At 39.3% G+C, this 12,788-nt stretch overlaps 1 protein-coding gene across 3 annotated transcripts in view; it reads left to right on the forward strand.

Moving 5' to 3' along the window:
* Positions 1-12,788, forward strand: part of dhx9 (DEAH (Asp-Glu-Ala-His) box helicase 9) — an 86,590-nt gene that overhangs the window by 71,688 nt on the left and 2,114 nt on the right. For all 3 annotated transcript variants that reach the window (XM_041208069.1, XM_041208070.1, XM_041208072.1), the window contains 5 exons: positions 6,630-6,791; positions 6,915-7,042; positions 8,416-8,645; positions 9,619-9,734; positions 10,689-10,886. In XM_041208069.1, coding sequence (XP_041064003.1) covers positions 6,630-6,791; positions 6,915-7,042; positions 8,416-8,645; positions 9,619-9,734; positions 10,689-10,886 — 834 coding nt within the window. The remainder of the gene's footprint in view (positions 1-6,629; positions 6,792-6,914; positions 7,043-8,415; positions 8,646-9,618; positions 9,735-10,688; positions 10,887-12,788) is intronic.

The raw sequence follows: 12,788 nt of genomic DNA on the forward strand, positions 1-12,788 counted from the left end.
TATGTGGAGGGGGACCACTTAACAGAGTCACCGGAATCAGCTAATGAACTTTTTAACAAAAGCATAAAACATGTATTAAATAAGAAAAGATGAACTACATTACAATACTCCTGCATTCACAACTATGCCTTTACAGATTTGTACGGGTAACACAAGTTATAAAAGCTATCTTATACTCCAATGTTCACTGTAAGTACTCAGTCCATGTAACACAGTTGGCAACTTGTGGTCAGACACTCCATACTCTGAAACCAAATGTCAGGGGCCACCTCAGCCTGATGCTATGGATCTCTCCTCGACTCCCCCCAGATGCTGCTTACACCATAAGCCAACTGGTCTCGTTGCACTGTCTTTCACAGGAGGGTTTCCAATCTCCACTCTCCACGAACTTTCTTATCATTGACATGGGTATTAGGGGAGGCAATGGCAGAGTGGTATTGTTGCTAGTCTAGTAATCCAGAGACCCTGGGTAATGCTCTGGGAACCTGGGTTCAAATCCTGCCAAGGCAGATGGTGGAATTTGAACTCAATTAAAAAAAATCTGGAATTAAAAGTCTAATGATGACCATGAAGCCATTGTTGATTGTTGTAAAAACCCTTCTGTCCTTGGACATTAATGCTCTTTAGGGAAGGAAATCTGCTGACCTTACCTGGTCTGGCCTACTTCAGACCCACAGCTGGTTGACTCTTAAAATGCCCTCTGAACAAGGGCAATTAGGGATGGGCAATAAATGCTGGCCTTGCCAGTGATGCCCACGTCCCATGAATGAATAGAAAAAAAAGTACAGACCTTCGGCTGTCTCTTTGGACCTTCTTGCCTCCAGCAAGCTGTTCTCGCTTTAAAACTGCTTTCTGCAGCTTTTGTCTCGTTAAATCTGAAGCTTGGAGCTTTTCTCTCTGCCCTTCACTTTTAACTTCATTAACAGGACCTTTTCCAGACTCCTAGCCTTCCTTTGACTAGAAAGTTTCTTACAGGTGCATATTTGAAATAAAGACATAGGCAGAACTTTATGCCTTGCGGGCAGGTGCGTGCCTGACCCAATCAGGTGTAAAATCATGCGAGATGTGTGAGTGCCCCAGCATCATTGTGCACTCGTGTGATATTTTGCTCGGCAAGTGCGTGCAAAAGTCAGAGGTGGCCTGCCAACAATCAAGAGGGCAATTAAGGCCATTAATGGCGCAATTGACTCCGAATTCTTTGTTGTCCATCCAGTCTTATGGTTGGCGGATAGGTGAATCGGCTACGTAGCCTTTGCATTTTTCATGAAACTTCATCCCAGGGAGGGATGAAATTTCCATGATGAAATAAAATAAAAATAATTTTTTTTAACAGCAGCTACATTTTTCAGGTGATTGATTATGATGCATGGAATTTTTTTTTTCAGCTTTTAAAAGCTTTATTATAGCATTTTCAGGTCTCCAGCTCCCAGAGCTTTCTCGCAGCACTCGCCCACGCCTGTGGAAACGTCATCGCCCGCCCTCTTCCTGCCCCCAGTCTAGCAGTACTGAGCATTTCACGCATTTGGCCAGCCAGTGTGAAATTGCATTTGGGGGCTGATCGCGGCTGGCGGCCCGTTTCCCGCCGATTGCGCATGCCCACCAAGGGTAATTTTTCAGGCCATAATATCATGCAGTCTCTCTCTAGATGTTATAACCATTCTCTAATCTTGAATTAAATTGACTTCTAATTATTTATGTGTTGGCATTCTAAAATTCCAGTCATAATCATATGTAAGTTCAAAAAAGACAAAATATCTCGAAATAGCAAAATATTAATGTACAGCAAAGTAAAGGGAGAAGCTGTATGTTTAATCCCTCTTCTCACTCCACTTAATAGTCTAATAGAGAAAGATCACCATGGGAAAAACAGTCATATCAATTTACTACTGTGTCTTCTGTCAGCTAGCCAGAGGAGGGTCTACAGCAGGACTTCGGGAGCAGGATTTGTTATACAGAGTGGATCCAGAGTACAAAGCTGAGAATGTAAAATACCAACATAAAAATTATGATTTTTGGCCAGAGCCTGGGACTTGGAGGGAGATCTGGTTAGGGACCAGTAAAGTTTTGTTGAAGTAGATAAAGTTTGAGATTCAACACACTTAACTAAGTGAATAAAACCACAAGATTCCATTGGCTTTGAACAAACAAAAACAAACTTTACTATTCAACTTCAGAAAGATAAAATAATTTACAATATCTATCTTATACTCTAACATTCAGGGTAGGTATGAGGTGCATGAATTAACAGATGAACTGTGGTTGGAAACACCACGCTACACAATAGATGATAAATGCAACCAAAATAGATTCCATGGATTTCTCAATAACCCACCCAACCATTTGTCACATTGTGAGACAACCAATCTCACTAAAACTTCATCTTTCTCACAAGGGTTTCCAATCTCCATTTTTGAAGATCTTGCCTTGGAATTCTCTCCAAAAGTCACTGCCACTTGGACAGCTCCAACGACGACCCACCTCGCAGGGATTCAGTCTCACCTTCTGAGTTTATTTTCCCCGGATCTCCGAGTATACTGAAGCTTTACCTTCCAAGCACAATTTCTGATCTTTGGCCATGCAGAGCAGAACACCACTGCTCCAAAGGAGTACCTTTGTTGGAATGGCCAGCAGCACAGAGTCACTACCCTTCGGCTGGCAGGGCTCCTCTTGTGCCCACTCACTTATGGTCTGCTCTGAGCAGTTCTTTCCTATTACCCTGTTCCTTTCTTATAACTACTTAATGGGATCTATTCCTGCCCCATGTCTTCATCACTTACCTGGCTACCTTTTGGGACCTCTGCCTGTTTCCTGGGAGACCTACTAGATACTGGCACTCTATCAGGTCATTTGACCTGCATCTTTGTACCATTTTCTCTTTTCTCTTCTGCTCAGGCATGCAGGGCCAGTTCCCAGCTTGAAAACGCTTAAAAAAATCTGTACATTTGCGGCCATTTCCCATCCAGCGTATGCACAAGAACCCCCAAGGTTCATCGGGAACTGGAGTTTCTGATCTATGAAATAAAGGTCAGTTTGGGTTTCGTCACATGGTGAGGAAACAAAATCTTTTGTTGAGAGTTAGTTGATTGTTGAAACTTGAAGGGTTTACTAAAGACACATATTTTAGCCCTGATATCCAGTTGGTGAAGGGTAAAAAACAGAGCCTGTCTTTACTTGGAATAGATTTCTTGCCAGTGCGAAACGTTACAAGTATATATCTCCCACACCTTGCCCCCTCACTGCCACATGGCCCACACGTCATGTCAGTATGTGTCTCTAACTCTTTAGAGTACAAACCCGTTTCTATCTGTTTCAGATGAAGTTACATTGTTTCATAGTTTGCCATTGTGAGATTTGAACTCTTGATAATCTTTTAAATCTTTCGAGTACAAACCCGTTTCCATCTGTTTCAGATGAAGTTACATTGTTTCATAGTTTGCCATTGTGAGATTTGAACTCTTGATACTCTTTTGAGTAAACCTGTTTCCATCTGTTTCAGATGAAGTTACATTGTTTCATAGTTTGCCATTGTGAGATTTGAACTCTTGATAATCTTTTAAATCTTTCGAGTACAAACCCGTTTCCATCTGTTTCAGATGAAGTTACATTGTTTCATAGTTTGCCATTGTGAGATTTGAACTCTTGATACTCTTTTGAGTAAACCTGTTTCCATCTGTTTCAGATGAAGTTACATTGTTTCATAGTTTGCCATTGTGAGATTTGAACTCTTGATCTCAGGGTTACAAACCCAGTACCATAACCACTTGGCTATTAGGCCAAGCTAATATGTGTCTCTATATGTGCTGAAGTAACCATCCAATCATTTCCTTCACCTGTAAATACTTTAGTTGATGCAATTAACGATTAGTGCATTTTGTATAAAATCAAGAAAATTCAGGTACACATCTGAAGAGGCTTGGCTTAAATAGCCAAGTGGTTATGGCACTGGGTTTGTAACCCCAAGATCAAGAGTTCAAATCTCACAATGGCAAACTATGAAACAATGTAACTTCATCTGAAACAGATGGAAACAGGTTTACTCAAAAGAGTATCAAGAGTTCAAATCTCACAATGGCAAACTATGAAACAATGTAACTTCATCTGAAACAGATGGAAACAGGTTTACTCAAAAGAGTATCAAGAGTTCAAATCTCACAATGGCAAACTATGGAACAATGTGACTTCATCTGAAACAGATGGAAACAGGTTTGTACTCGAAAGAGTATCAAGAGTTCAAATCTCACAATGGCAAACTATGAAACAATGTAACTTCATCTGAAACAGATGGAAACAGGTTTGTACTCGAAAGAGTTTTAAAAGATTATCAAGAGTTCAAATCTCACAATGGCAAACTATGAAACAATGTAACTTCATCTGAATAGGAACAGATGGAAACGTGTTTGTACTCAAAAGAGTTACACAAGCTTGGAGTTAAACTCAAGAGAATCTATCGCACGTGAGATTTAACTTATGAAGCAAATTCCCATCTAGAGTGGTAAATAGATGTTTTCTTGGGGATAAAAAGTGGGGTAATTCAGCAAAATTAGTTGGATTTGCCATTGGAGAATATTTTTAATATCAGAATCTATAGCTAATGAATTAGCCTTGGTGCGATGTACTCTTTAACAAAAATTAAGTTGCTGATACAGAACAGTACATATTGTCAGGGATGAAAAATTTCCAACAAATGGAGGATTTCTGACATTGGAGTTTTGGAATTCTGACATTGACATCTTTCTTTTTGATTTACATGCTCGAAAGACTAGTTTTTTTTTAAAAAAATGGAACTATCAGTCGATAGTTGCTGCAAGTGGGAACTGCTTTTTCCGACCTCTAGGCAGCTTTGTGGTTTTTTATGTGGTCTTGTCAAAAAAGAACTGGAACTTTTCCAAGTTTTGTTTTAAAGTGGCCAACGATGTAGCTGCCCGAAGGTCTTTCCTGATTTCAGCAATTCTTGTTTTTTTAAAAACCATTAACTGTCAGTCAAATTGTCAATCATAGGTTCCCTCTCTTCTAATCTTGCCGCTCCTCCAGAGACAGAATCCATGATTGGACAGGCAGCAAGGGCAGAAGAGAGGGAACTTGTGATTGGAGAAGCTGGAACAGCTATTCTGGCTGGCCCCATTGGCCACCATACTTTCAGCTGCACTGAATGATTGGGGACGATATCTTCTGGGAGGCTGAGAAGAAGTAAGAGGGAGTCTCTACCAGTAACGAGACTGGAGTAGGCCCAAGGGAACTGTAACTCAGATTCATGCCAGGCCGGACCCGTTTGCCATCTATGTCCGCAGCACAAGGGCATTGCTGGCAGGAGTGTGGGAATTGGGTGTTTAACACCTGGGCTGAGTTGAACATCAGGCATTAGGAAGTGGGGGGTGTAAAATTCTCCCCATGTTTATGATGTATTTATTATAAGTTGATCAATAATACATGAACTTTAATTATATACTGAATGTCACCTTGCTGCTTTATTATTTATTTTTTCGGGGGTCACGTTAATTTTCAAGGGTTTTTTTTAATATATTTCTTCATGGGATGTGAGCATTGCTGGCAAGTCCAGTATTTGTTGCCCATTCTTAATTATCCTTGAGAAGCTGCTGGTGAGTTTACATGGGATCACATTGGAAAATAGTTTGCAAAGCATTGCCATAGCCCTTTGCTTCACTTCACATGTACATAATCCAGCATGGCTGTGTTCTGTTGTTAGTATGGAATTCATCCTGTTTTACATGAACAAACTGCAATGAATGCTGAAATGCTGAGGTCACTTTGGTGATCTTATAGAAGTGTAAAGTGTATTGGTCCATGGTCTTGATAGGAATAGAAGGTAAACAAAGGAAAAACAAATGTCATACCTGTTTTAAGTCTAATAATTTCACCTATTTGAAATGGCCTAAAAACAATTTGCATTCACTATAGATCATAAAGTGCTACAATTACATGATTCCTTTTTGCAAAAATAATTCAGACCTTTTTGTTTTAGGTGACCATTTTCAGACAATTTTTGTCTTCGGCCACTGTCATCCCTGTGCTTTACTGTAGGGTTTCTGCTTGTAAAAACCCCATCTTCTACCTTCATCCAAAACTCTACTGTTCACTTCCTAACTCGCACCAATTCCCCTTCACTTATTGACCCTGTGTTCACTGTCCTACATTGGCTCCCTGTTGACCAATGCTTCGATTTTTAAAGATTCCCATGTTTGATTTCAAATCCCTTCGTGACTTTATTCCTCCATATCTCTTTATTCTCCTCCAGGCCTACAACCATCCATGATAACTGCTCCTCCAGTTCTAACCTCATGTGCATCCCTGATTTTAATTGCTCCATTGTGCCTATGCCCTAGATTCTGGAAATCCCTCCTCATCCTTTCTCCTTTAAAACCTTTCTCTTCTACCTAATATCTCCTATGTGACTAGCTGTCAAACTTTGTTTGATACTCATGTGAAGCACTGGGGAATGTTTTACTCTGAAGGCACTATGTCAATCCAAATTGCTGATGCAGTGCTTATTTTGTTTGAATAGTTATGACTGTTCCTAGCTTGACAGTTGTATGGTTATGTTTTTATAGATGTCTGTCATAAATGGGGTTAGAAAACAATTGATGGAGTTGTTATGGATTTATCTGTTGCAGTGTTGGGGATGCAGTGTGCACCATATCTGCTGCTACCTGTTTTCCAGAGCCTTTTGTTAATGAAGGCAAGCGTCTTGGCTATGTGCACAGGAACTTTTCAGGAACCAGATTTTCAGATCACGTGGCTCTGCTTTCCGTTTTCCAGGCCTGGGATGATGCAAGGTATTACTCTAGTGATGAGTAAGAACACAAATCCCTGCCAAATTGTGTTTATGTTGTTGTACAGTACTTCATGAATATCGTAAACTTTATCATGTAGGCATTTGTATTTCCATTTTTTCCTAGAATGGGAGGAGAAGATGCAGAAATGCGGTTTTGTGATCATAAAAGGTTAAATATGGCAACTTTGCGGATGACATGGGAAGCTAAAGTTCAGCTGAAGGATATCCTTATCAATTCTGGCTTCCCTGAAGGTAATGCTACATGAATAAAATTGTATTTTTACTGCTCTTTTGATGTTGTGAAATCTAAAATGTATTGCATGTTTATGTTTAGGCTTCAAGAGTATGTTGTTAAAGTTTATAAAACTGATTTAAAATGGAAAGATGCATTTCAAGTGATAGATTCTATTCCTGTGCTTTTTCATTCCAAGTAATGTGCACTATTGTTGTTTGTTCTTTGTTTTATGTAATACTCTTATTATTATAAAACTCAAATCTTTTCAAAACACTGAGTATCAACCTAGTGACATGATTTAATCATTCAGTGTCTGGAAAGAATCAATTGTTTGCTTTAGAGTTTGGTCTCAACAGTTACAGAGCACCATTGGCAACACCTACAGCTACAGCACTAGCATCTACCTGGCTATGTGGGAAATTGCCCAGGTATGTCCTGTGTACACAAAGCATGACAAATCCAACCTGGACAATTACTGTCCCATCTACTGGGCAATAAATGCTGGCCCAGCCAGTGAAGCCTGTATCCCGTGAATGAATAAAAAAAACCCTGGGTGAACAGTTTACTCACCCTCCTGTCAGTTAATGCTATTTGGTGTAGGAGTTCTCAAATCATACCGCACAGGAAGAGGTTGTTGGCCCCACCTGTGGCTGTGCCTGTTCTTTGAAAGAGCTGTCTCACACCCCTGCTGTTTTCCTATCAGTGCAATTTTTTCCCCTTCATGTATTTATCCAACTCCTTATTGAATATTACTATTGTATCTTCCATCACCTTTTTCAGGCAGTGTATTTCAGGTAATCGTACATAACTGCCTTAATAAAACACTCATTTCCCCTCTCTGGTTCCTTTGCCAATTATCTTTAAATCTGTGGCCTCTCATTATTGATGTTTCTGCCAGCAGAAACAGTTTATCCTTACTACAAAATTTCATACCTTAGAACACCTCCCCTTAAACTGCTCTGCATTAAGGAGAACATTCAGCTTCTCCATTCTTTCTGCAAAGTGAACTCACTCAACCATGGGTACCATCCTACTGAACCTCCTCTGTACCCTCTCCAAGGCCTTCACATCCTTCCTAAGTTTGGTGCCCAGAATTGGACACTATTCTACAGCTGAAGCCTAACCAGTGCTTTAGGAAAGCTGCATAAGTTTATACAGGAGTCCACAGATGATAGTAAGTTCAGTACATGACCCTACATTTCATTTATTGCATATCTGCAGAGTTGAGACTTGTACTCCATAATGACAGTTTACAGCTAGCATTTTTTTTTTCTTTTGCTTAACGAGAATGGTTGCCTTAAGCAGACTTCCGAAGCTGATGTTAATTGAGACATATACTGCTATCTATTTTGTGTATTGAGCAGTGTTTCTTCCTTTTCCTTCTAAACAGAGTGCTTGATAACACAAGTATTTAACAATACTGGACCAGATAATAACCTTGATGTGGTTATCTCACTTCTTTGCTTTGGACTTTATCCCAACGTCTGCTACCACAAGGAAAAAAGAAAGATCTTAACTACAGAGGGGCGCAATGCACTTATCCATAAGTCTTCTGTTAATTGTCCCTTCAGCAACCAAGATACAAAGTATCCTTCCCCATTCTTTGTGTTTGGGGAAAAGGTGAGTAATGTACAGGTGCACACTACTCAATGTTCAGAACCGCCTGAGAACCTATTGCATTTCAGACATTCTGACTCTCAGATTTCCATTTAATTTGTTTTCCCATTGTTCCTTCTGCTAAACCTTTGAGACCACTCAAAAACATAATGGAATTTGTAAACTATTTTCACTATTACTCTTACCTCCCACTCCACCCTGTGCTTTTATGCTTTAAAATGTGGTAGGACATAATTCGGCAAAAAACTAATATCCATGAGTGTATAATGGTGACTCTAACCTGAGTTTGAGCATGGTTATGTATTTCTGCAACCTCTTGAGTAATTTAGTACCTCAGGAAAACCAGGACATTTGTATAGCTGACTTTAGTTACACGTGTTATTCAAAGGACAAGCCAACTGACTAAAGTACAAAAGATTGCGTAGTGTGCAGTGACTGTTAAACTGTTGGACTTAGAGGGTTTTCAGATTGAGCAAAATCTTGTGGCTATTGAAAGAACATGGGGTTAAGATGTTCAAAGCTGAGCCATACAGAAGAGATTGTCCTAGTCTGGAGCACTAAATCAATTGTACAGTCCTAACTCCTAACCAAGCTGAGATCGCAGCATTGAATGGAGAAAATTAAACAGCCTCATGGAAAATGTTTCTTGTATGGTCTTTCCTTCCTGAACCACTCCCCAAAGCAAGTCACAATCAGAACATGTTTTATGAGTGTTAAGTGCAAAATACATGCAAATGCAGGTGTACAGAATATGAATAAAGTTGAATTTTTACAGAATATTTATTCTAATCTTTGTTGTTTCAAATCTCAAGAAAATCTTTCAAACTGGGTGCCTGGAGAGATTTGCTTTGTATGCCAGTGGTTAATTTGTTATTCCATCAGATACTTAGGCATGGCTGGGCAACATTGTATCCTAATTTTTTTCCTGAAATTTAACAAATTGCTGTGATATTGATGGGCAGGTATTTCTCCTCAGATACGAACTCGGGCTGTATCTGCAAAGGCGATGACGTTAGTTAGCCCACTCCAATTGCTCTTTTATGGTTCGAAGAAGGTAACAGCAAATGGAGAAATTATTTTGATGGATGAATGGTAAGAACATTTAAGTAACGTAATATAAAAGTGTGGTATTACATGAAAACTGATTTTTAAAATCAGTGATGCAACCTATTTTATGGGTTCCTAATGAAACCAGTGAATTATTGTATGTGTTCTCACTCTTTTGGAATTTAACTGTTCCTGAAAAGTGTTATTGAATTTATTACTCCTGTTAACTTAAATTTCACTGGGTTTGACTTAAAAATGTCACTGGAGCCAATAAAGTCTACATAACCTGTTTCTGTTACTGCAAGTGAAGTTTTCAGTGATTAAATAGTGCTGCTAGAGACTTTCATGATCTGGAAGTATTTATATATTTTAGCTGTGACATATGAATTACTCTCATTGGACAAATGTTTCATACTTGAGCCAAGCAGACTGATGAATTTATTTCTTACTATTAAGAATATATTATAAATAGTTTGCAATATTCTTATTAAGATATTCGAAGCATTCTGTGTGCTTGGTTTGTCACCACTATATGCCTCTGCAATCCTATACTTAAGCTATTTTTTAAAGAATCCAGTTTGGTGTGTATTCTACATGCAGACACATTTGGGTTCTGTAAGGAATTACTGTTCCCTGGGGTGTTACTGAAGTTGATACATACTAATTATGCAGTGGAATGTCCACCTTATTGGAGAAATATCTCTAGATTGGAGAATATTAATCTTGTAATGTAATTCAGATTAACTTTGTTCTCACAAATTTGTTACTTGTAATTTAGCCATCTTAGTAAAACTATCAGTGGTAGCTATTTATTGTACAATTTGAAGTGTTCAACAACAGGTCATGTTTTCCATTGGTCCATGAATATTGATATTTGTTGCTGTATGAGTTTACTTTTCAGTTCTCAATTCTATTGTTGGTTTTTGCAGACCAACAAATCCTTTTTGGTCTGTTTGACATTGATTATGTTAAATGATAAATATAATTTGTGCCTTTTAGGATAAAGTTGAAGATGCCTCACTATACAGCAGCTGGAATTGTTGCTTTGCGTGCAGGAATGGAGGCACTGGTTGTCGAAGTTGCCAAGGATCCAGAATTCATACGTCAACTGGATCCTACACACGAGCGGTTGTTGAACGTGATTCGGCAAATTTCAAAACCTGGGACAGCGGGCATTAATCTTATGGCAAATACAAGGTAAATTGCATTTTTATGGTTTTAAACTACACTTTTGGGGCAATTGTGAAGCTTGAATGATTTCATAGTTTAGCAGGAGAAATTTCATGCTGTGATATATGTGAATCCTATGATTGATTGGAGCAACCATTATGCAAGGTTCTTGCAATCAAAGCTTGCAGTCATCTTTGATACATTGTTCATTATTTCAGATTGTCAATTGTGTAACATGTATTTGATTCTTTAAAGTTCTTGCAAAAGAGGCACTTATTACACTCCACCCCCCCCCCCAAAAAAAAAAGAGGGTGGTGCAGATATATGCAAAGCCCCTGGTCGCAGGTGGCTTTAAATGGCAATACCAGAACTATTGGCAGTTTCTAAAAATACAATGGGTGCAGTGGTTATGATCTGAAGTTATTGAAATCACGGAGTCCAAAAGGTTGTAAAGCACCTAATTGATAAATTCTGAATGAAGTAGGTTAGAGTGAGTGAGAGGAGTAGATAAATTGGGATGGCTGATGTCTGGCATGTTCCAGTGAAAAGATTAAGGGAAGGGTATAGATAAAATGAGATTCCTGAAGATTGGAAAGAGTCTGTTGCACAGGGAAGACTCCTGGCAGAGCATAGGCGTGATTCCTTTCTGGATAAGAACCAGAAATGGTTAGATTGATGGCACTGATGCTCCAGATCAAAACATCTTACCACTGTAAATACCAGGCAGGACTCTTGCTTCAGTAGCCTTTTGAGATCTTACATGTGACTAGGATATCTCAATTGCAGGCCAGGGGATGTTCTCCATTACTGGTCAAGAGCAGTGTGTAACCTGTTCAGATCACCCTTGTACACCAGGATATTTGATGACTTAACTTTTTTCATGAACTAGAGTTTTAATCAGGGTCTTGTTCCTCAATGATTCATGTATGTGGATATTGGATAAGGACAGGGCAGAGCAGGCTTGGCCATTATGCACCTCATGTCATAGTTTGTTGTCTCTCATGCAGGGAATGGGCACTTGGAAAGCCACCAACGTATGGATGGTGCTTATTCAGCCTAAGTCAGTAGATTAGGAGGTGAAACTGGAGAGAAAGTAAACAAAATTTATTTGGGCGTCCAAGTTATTCAGTTGGACTTATCCCAATTACTGAATTAATAGAATAGTGGATTGAGTGGGTTGTCTTATGAGGTTTGACAGGCTAGGCTCGCATTCGCTGGAGTTCAGAAGAGTAAGGGGTGACTTGATTGAACATATATGACCCTGAGGGGTCTTGACAGGTCGATGTGGAGTGTGTGCTTCCTGTTATGGGAGATTCTAGTATTAGGGGCCACTGTTTTAAAAATAAGGGGTCACCCATTTAGGACAGATGAGAAATGTTTTCTGAAGGTTGAGAGTCTTTGGAACACTCTTTTGCAAAAGACAGGAGCAGAGTCTTTGAATTTTTTAAGACGGAGGTAGATAGATTCTTGATCAGCAAGAGGGTGAAAGATTATAGGGGGTAGGCGAGAGTTGAGCTTACAATCAGATCAGTCATGATCTTATTGAATGGCAGAGCTGGCTCGAAGGGCCGAGTGGCCTACTCCTAATTCATGTTTGTTCCAACTTAGGGACGACATACAATGTTTGGAAAATAAAGGTAACTTCAAAGTCAGAGCTGCGATAGTCCATTTTCACTTGGAAATAGTGAATGATGGAATATGTACAAGCACCAAAGTGATGAGTCTGTCCCAGCTGCAAAGATAAAATTGAAGACCGAATGTTATTGGTGCACTTTTTCTGCGTAAGAGAAAGTTTTGTCTATACTTGGAACAATTACAAGGAGCCACAGCCACTGAGAATTAAAGTTTATTTGAAGGAAGTTACAGTCAGCATGGTCATCTTTTGTTTGTGGCAGAAATTAATTTGAGGTAAATGTATTCTGGAGGAAG

The sequence above is a fragment of the Carcharodon carcharias genome, chromosome 16 (genome assembly GCF_017639515.1).
Source record: "Carcharodon carcharias isolate sCarCar2 chromosome 16, sCarCar2.pri, whole genome shotgun sequence".
Lineage (NCBI taxonomy): Eukaryota > Metazoa > Chordata > Chondrichthyes > Lamniformes > Lamnidae > Carcharodon > Carcharodon carcharias.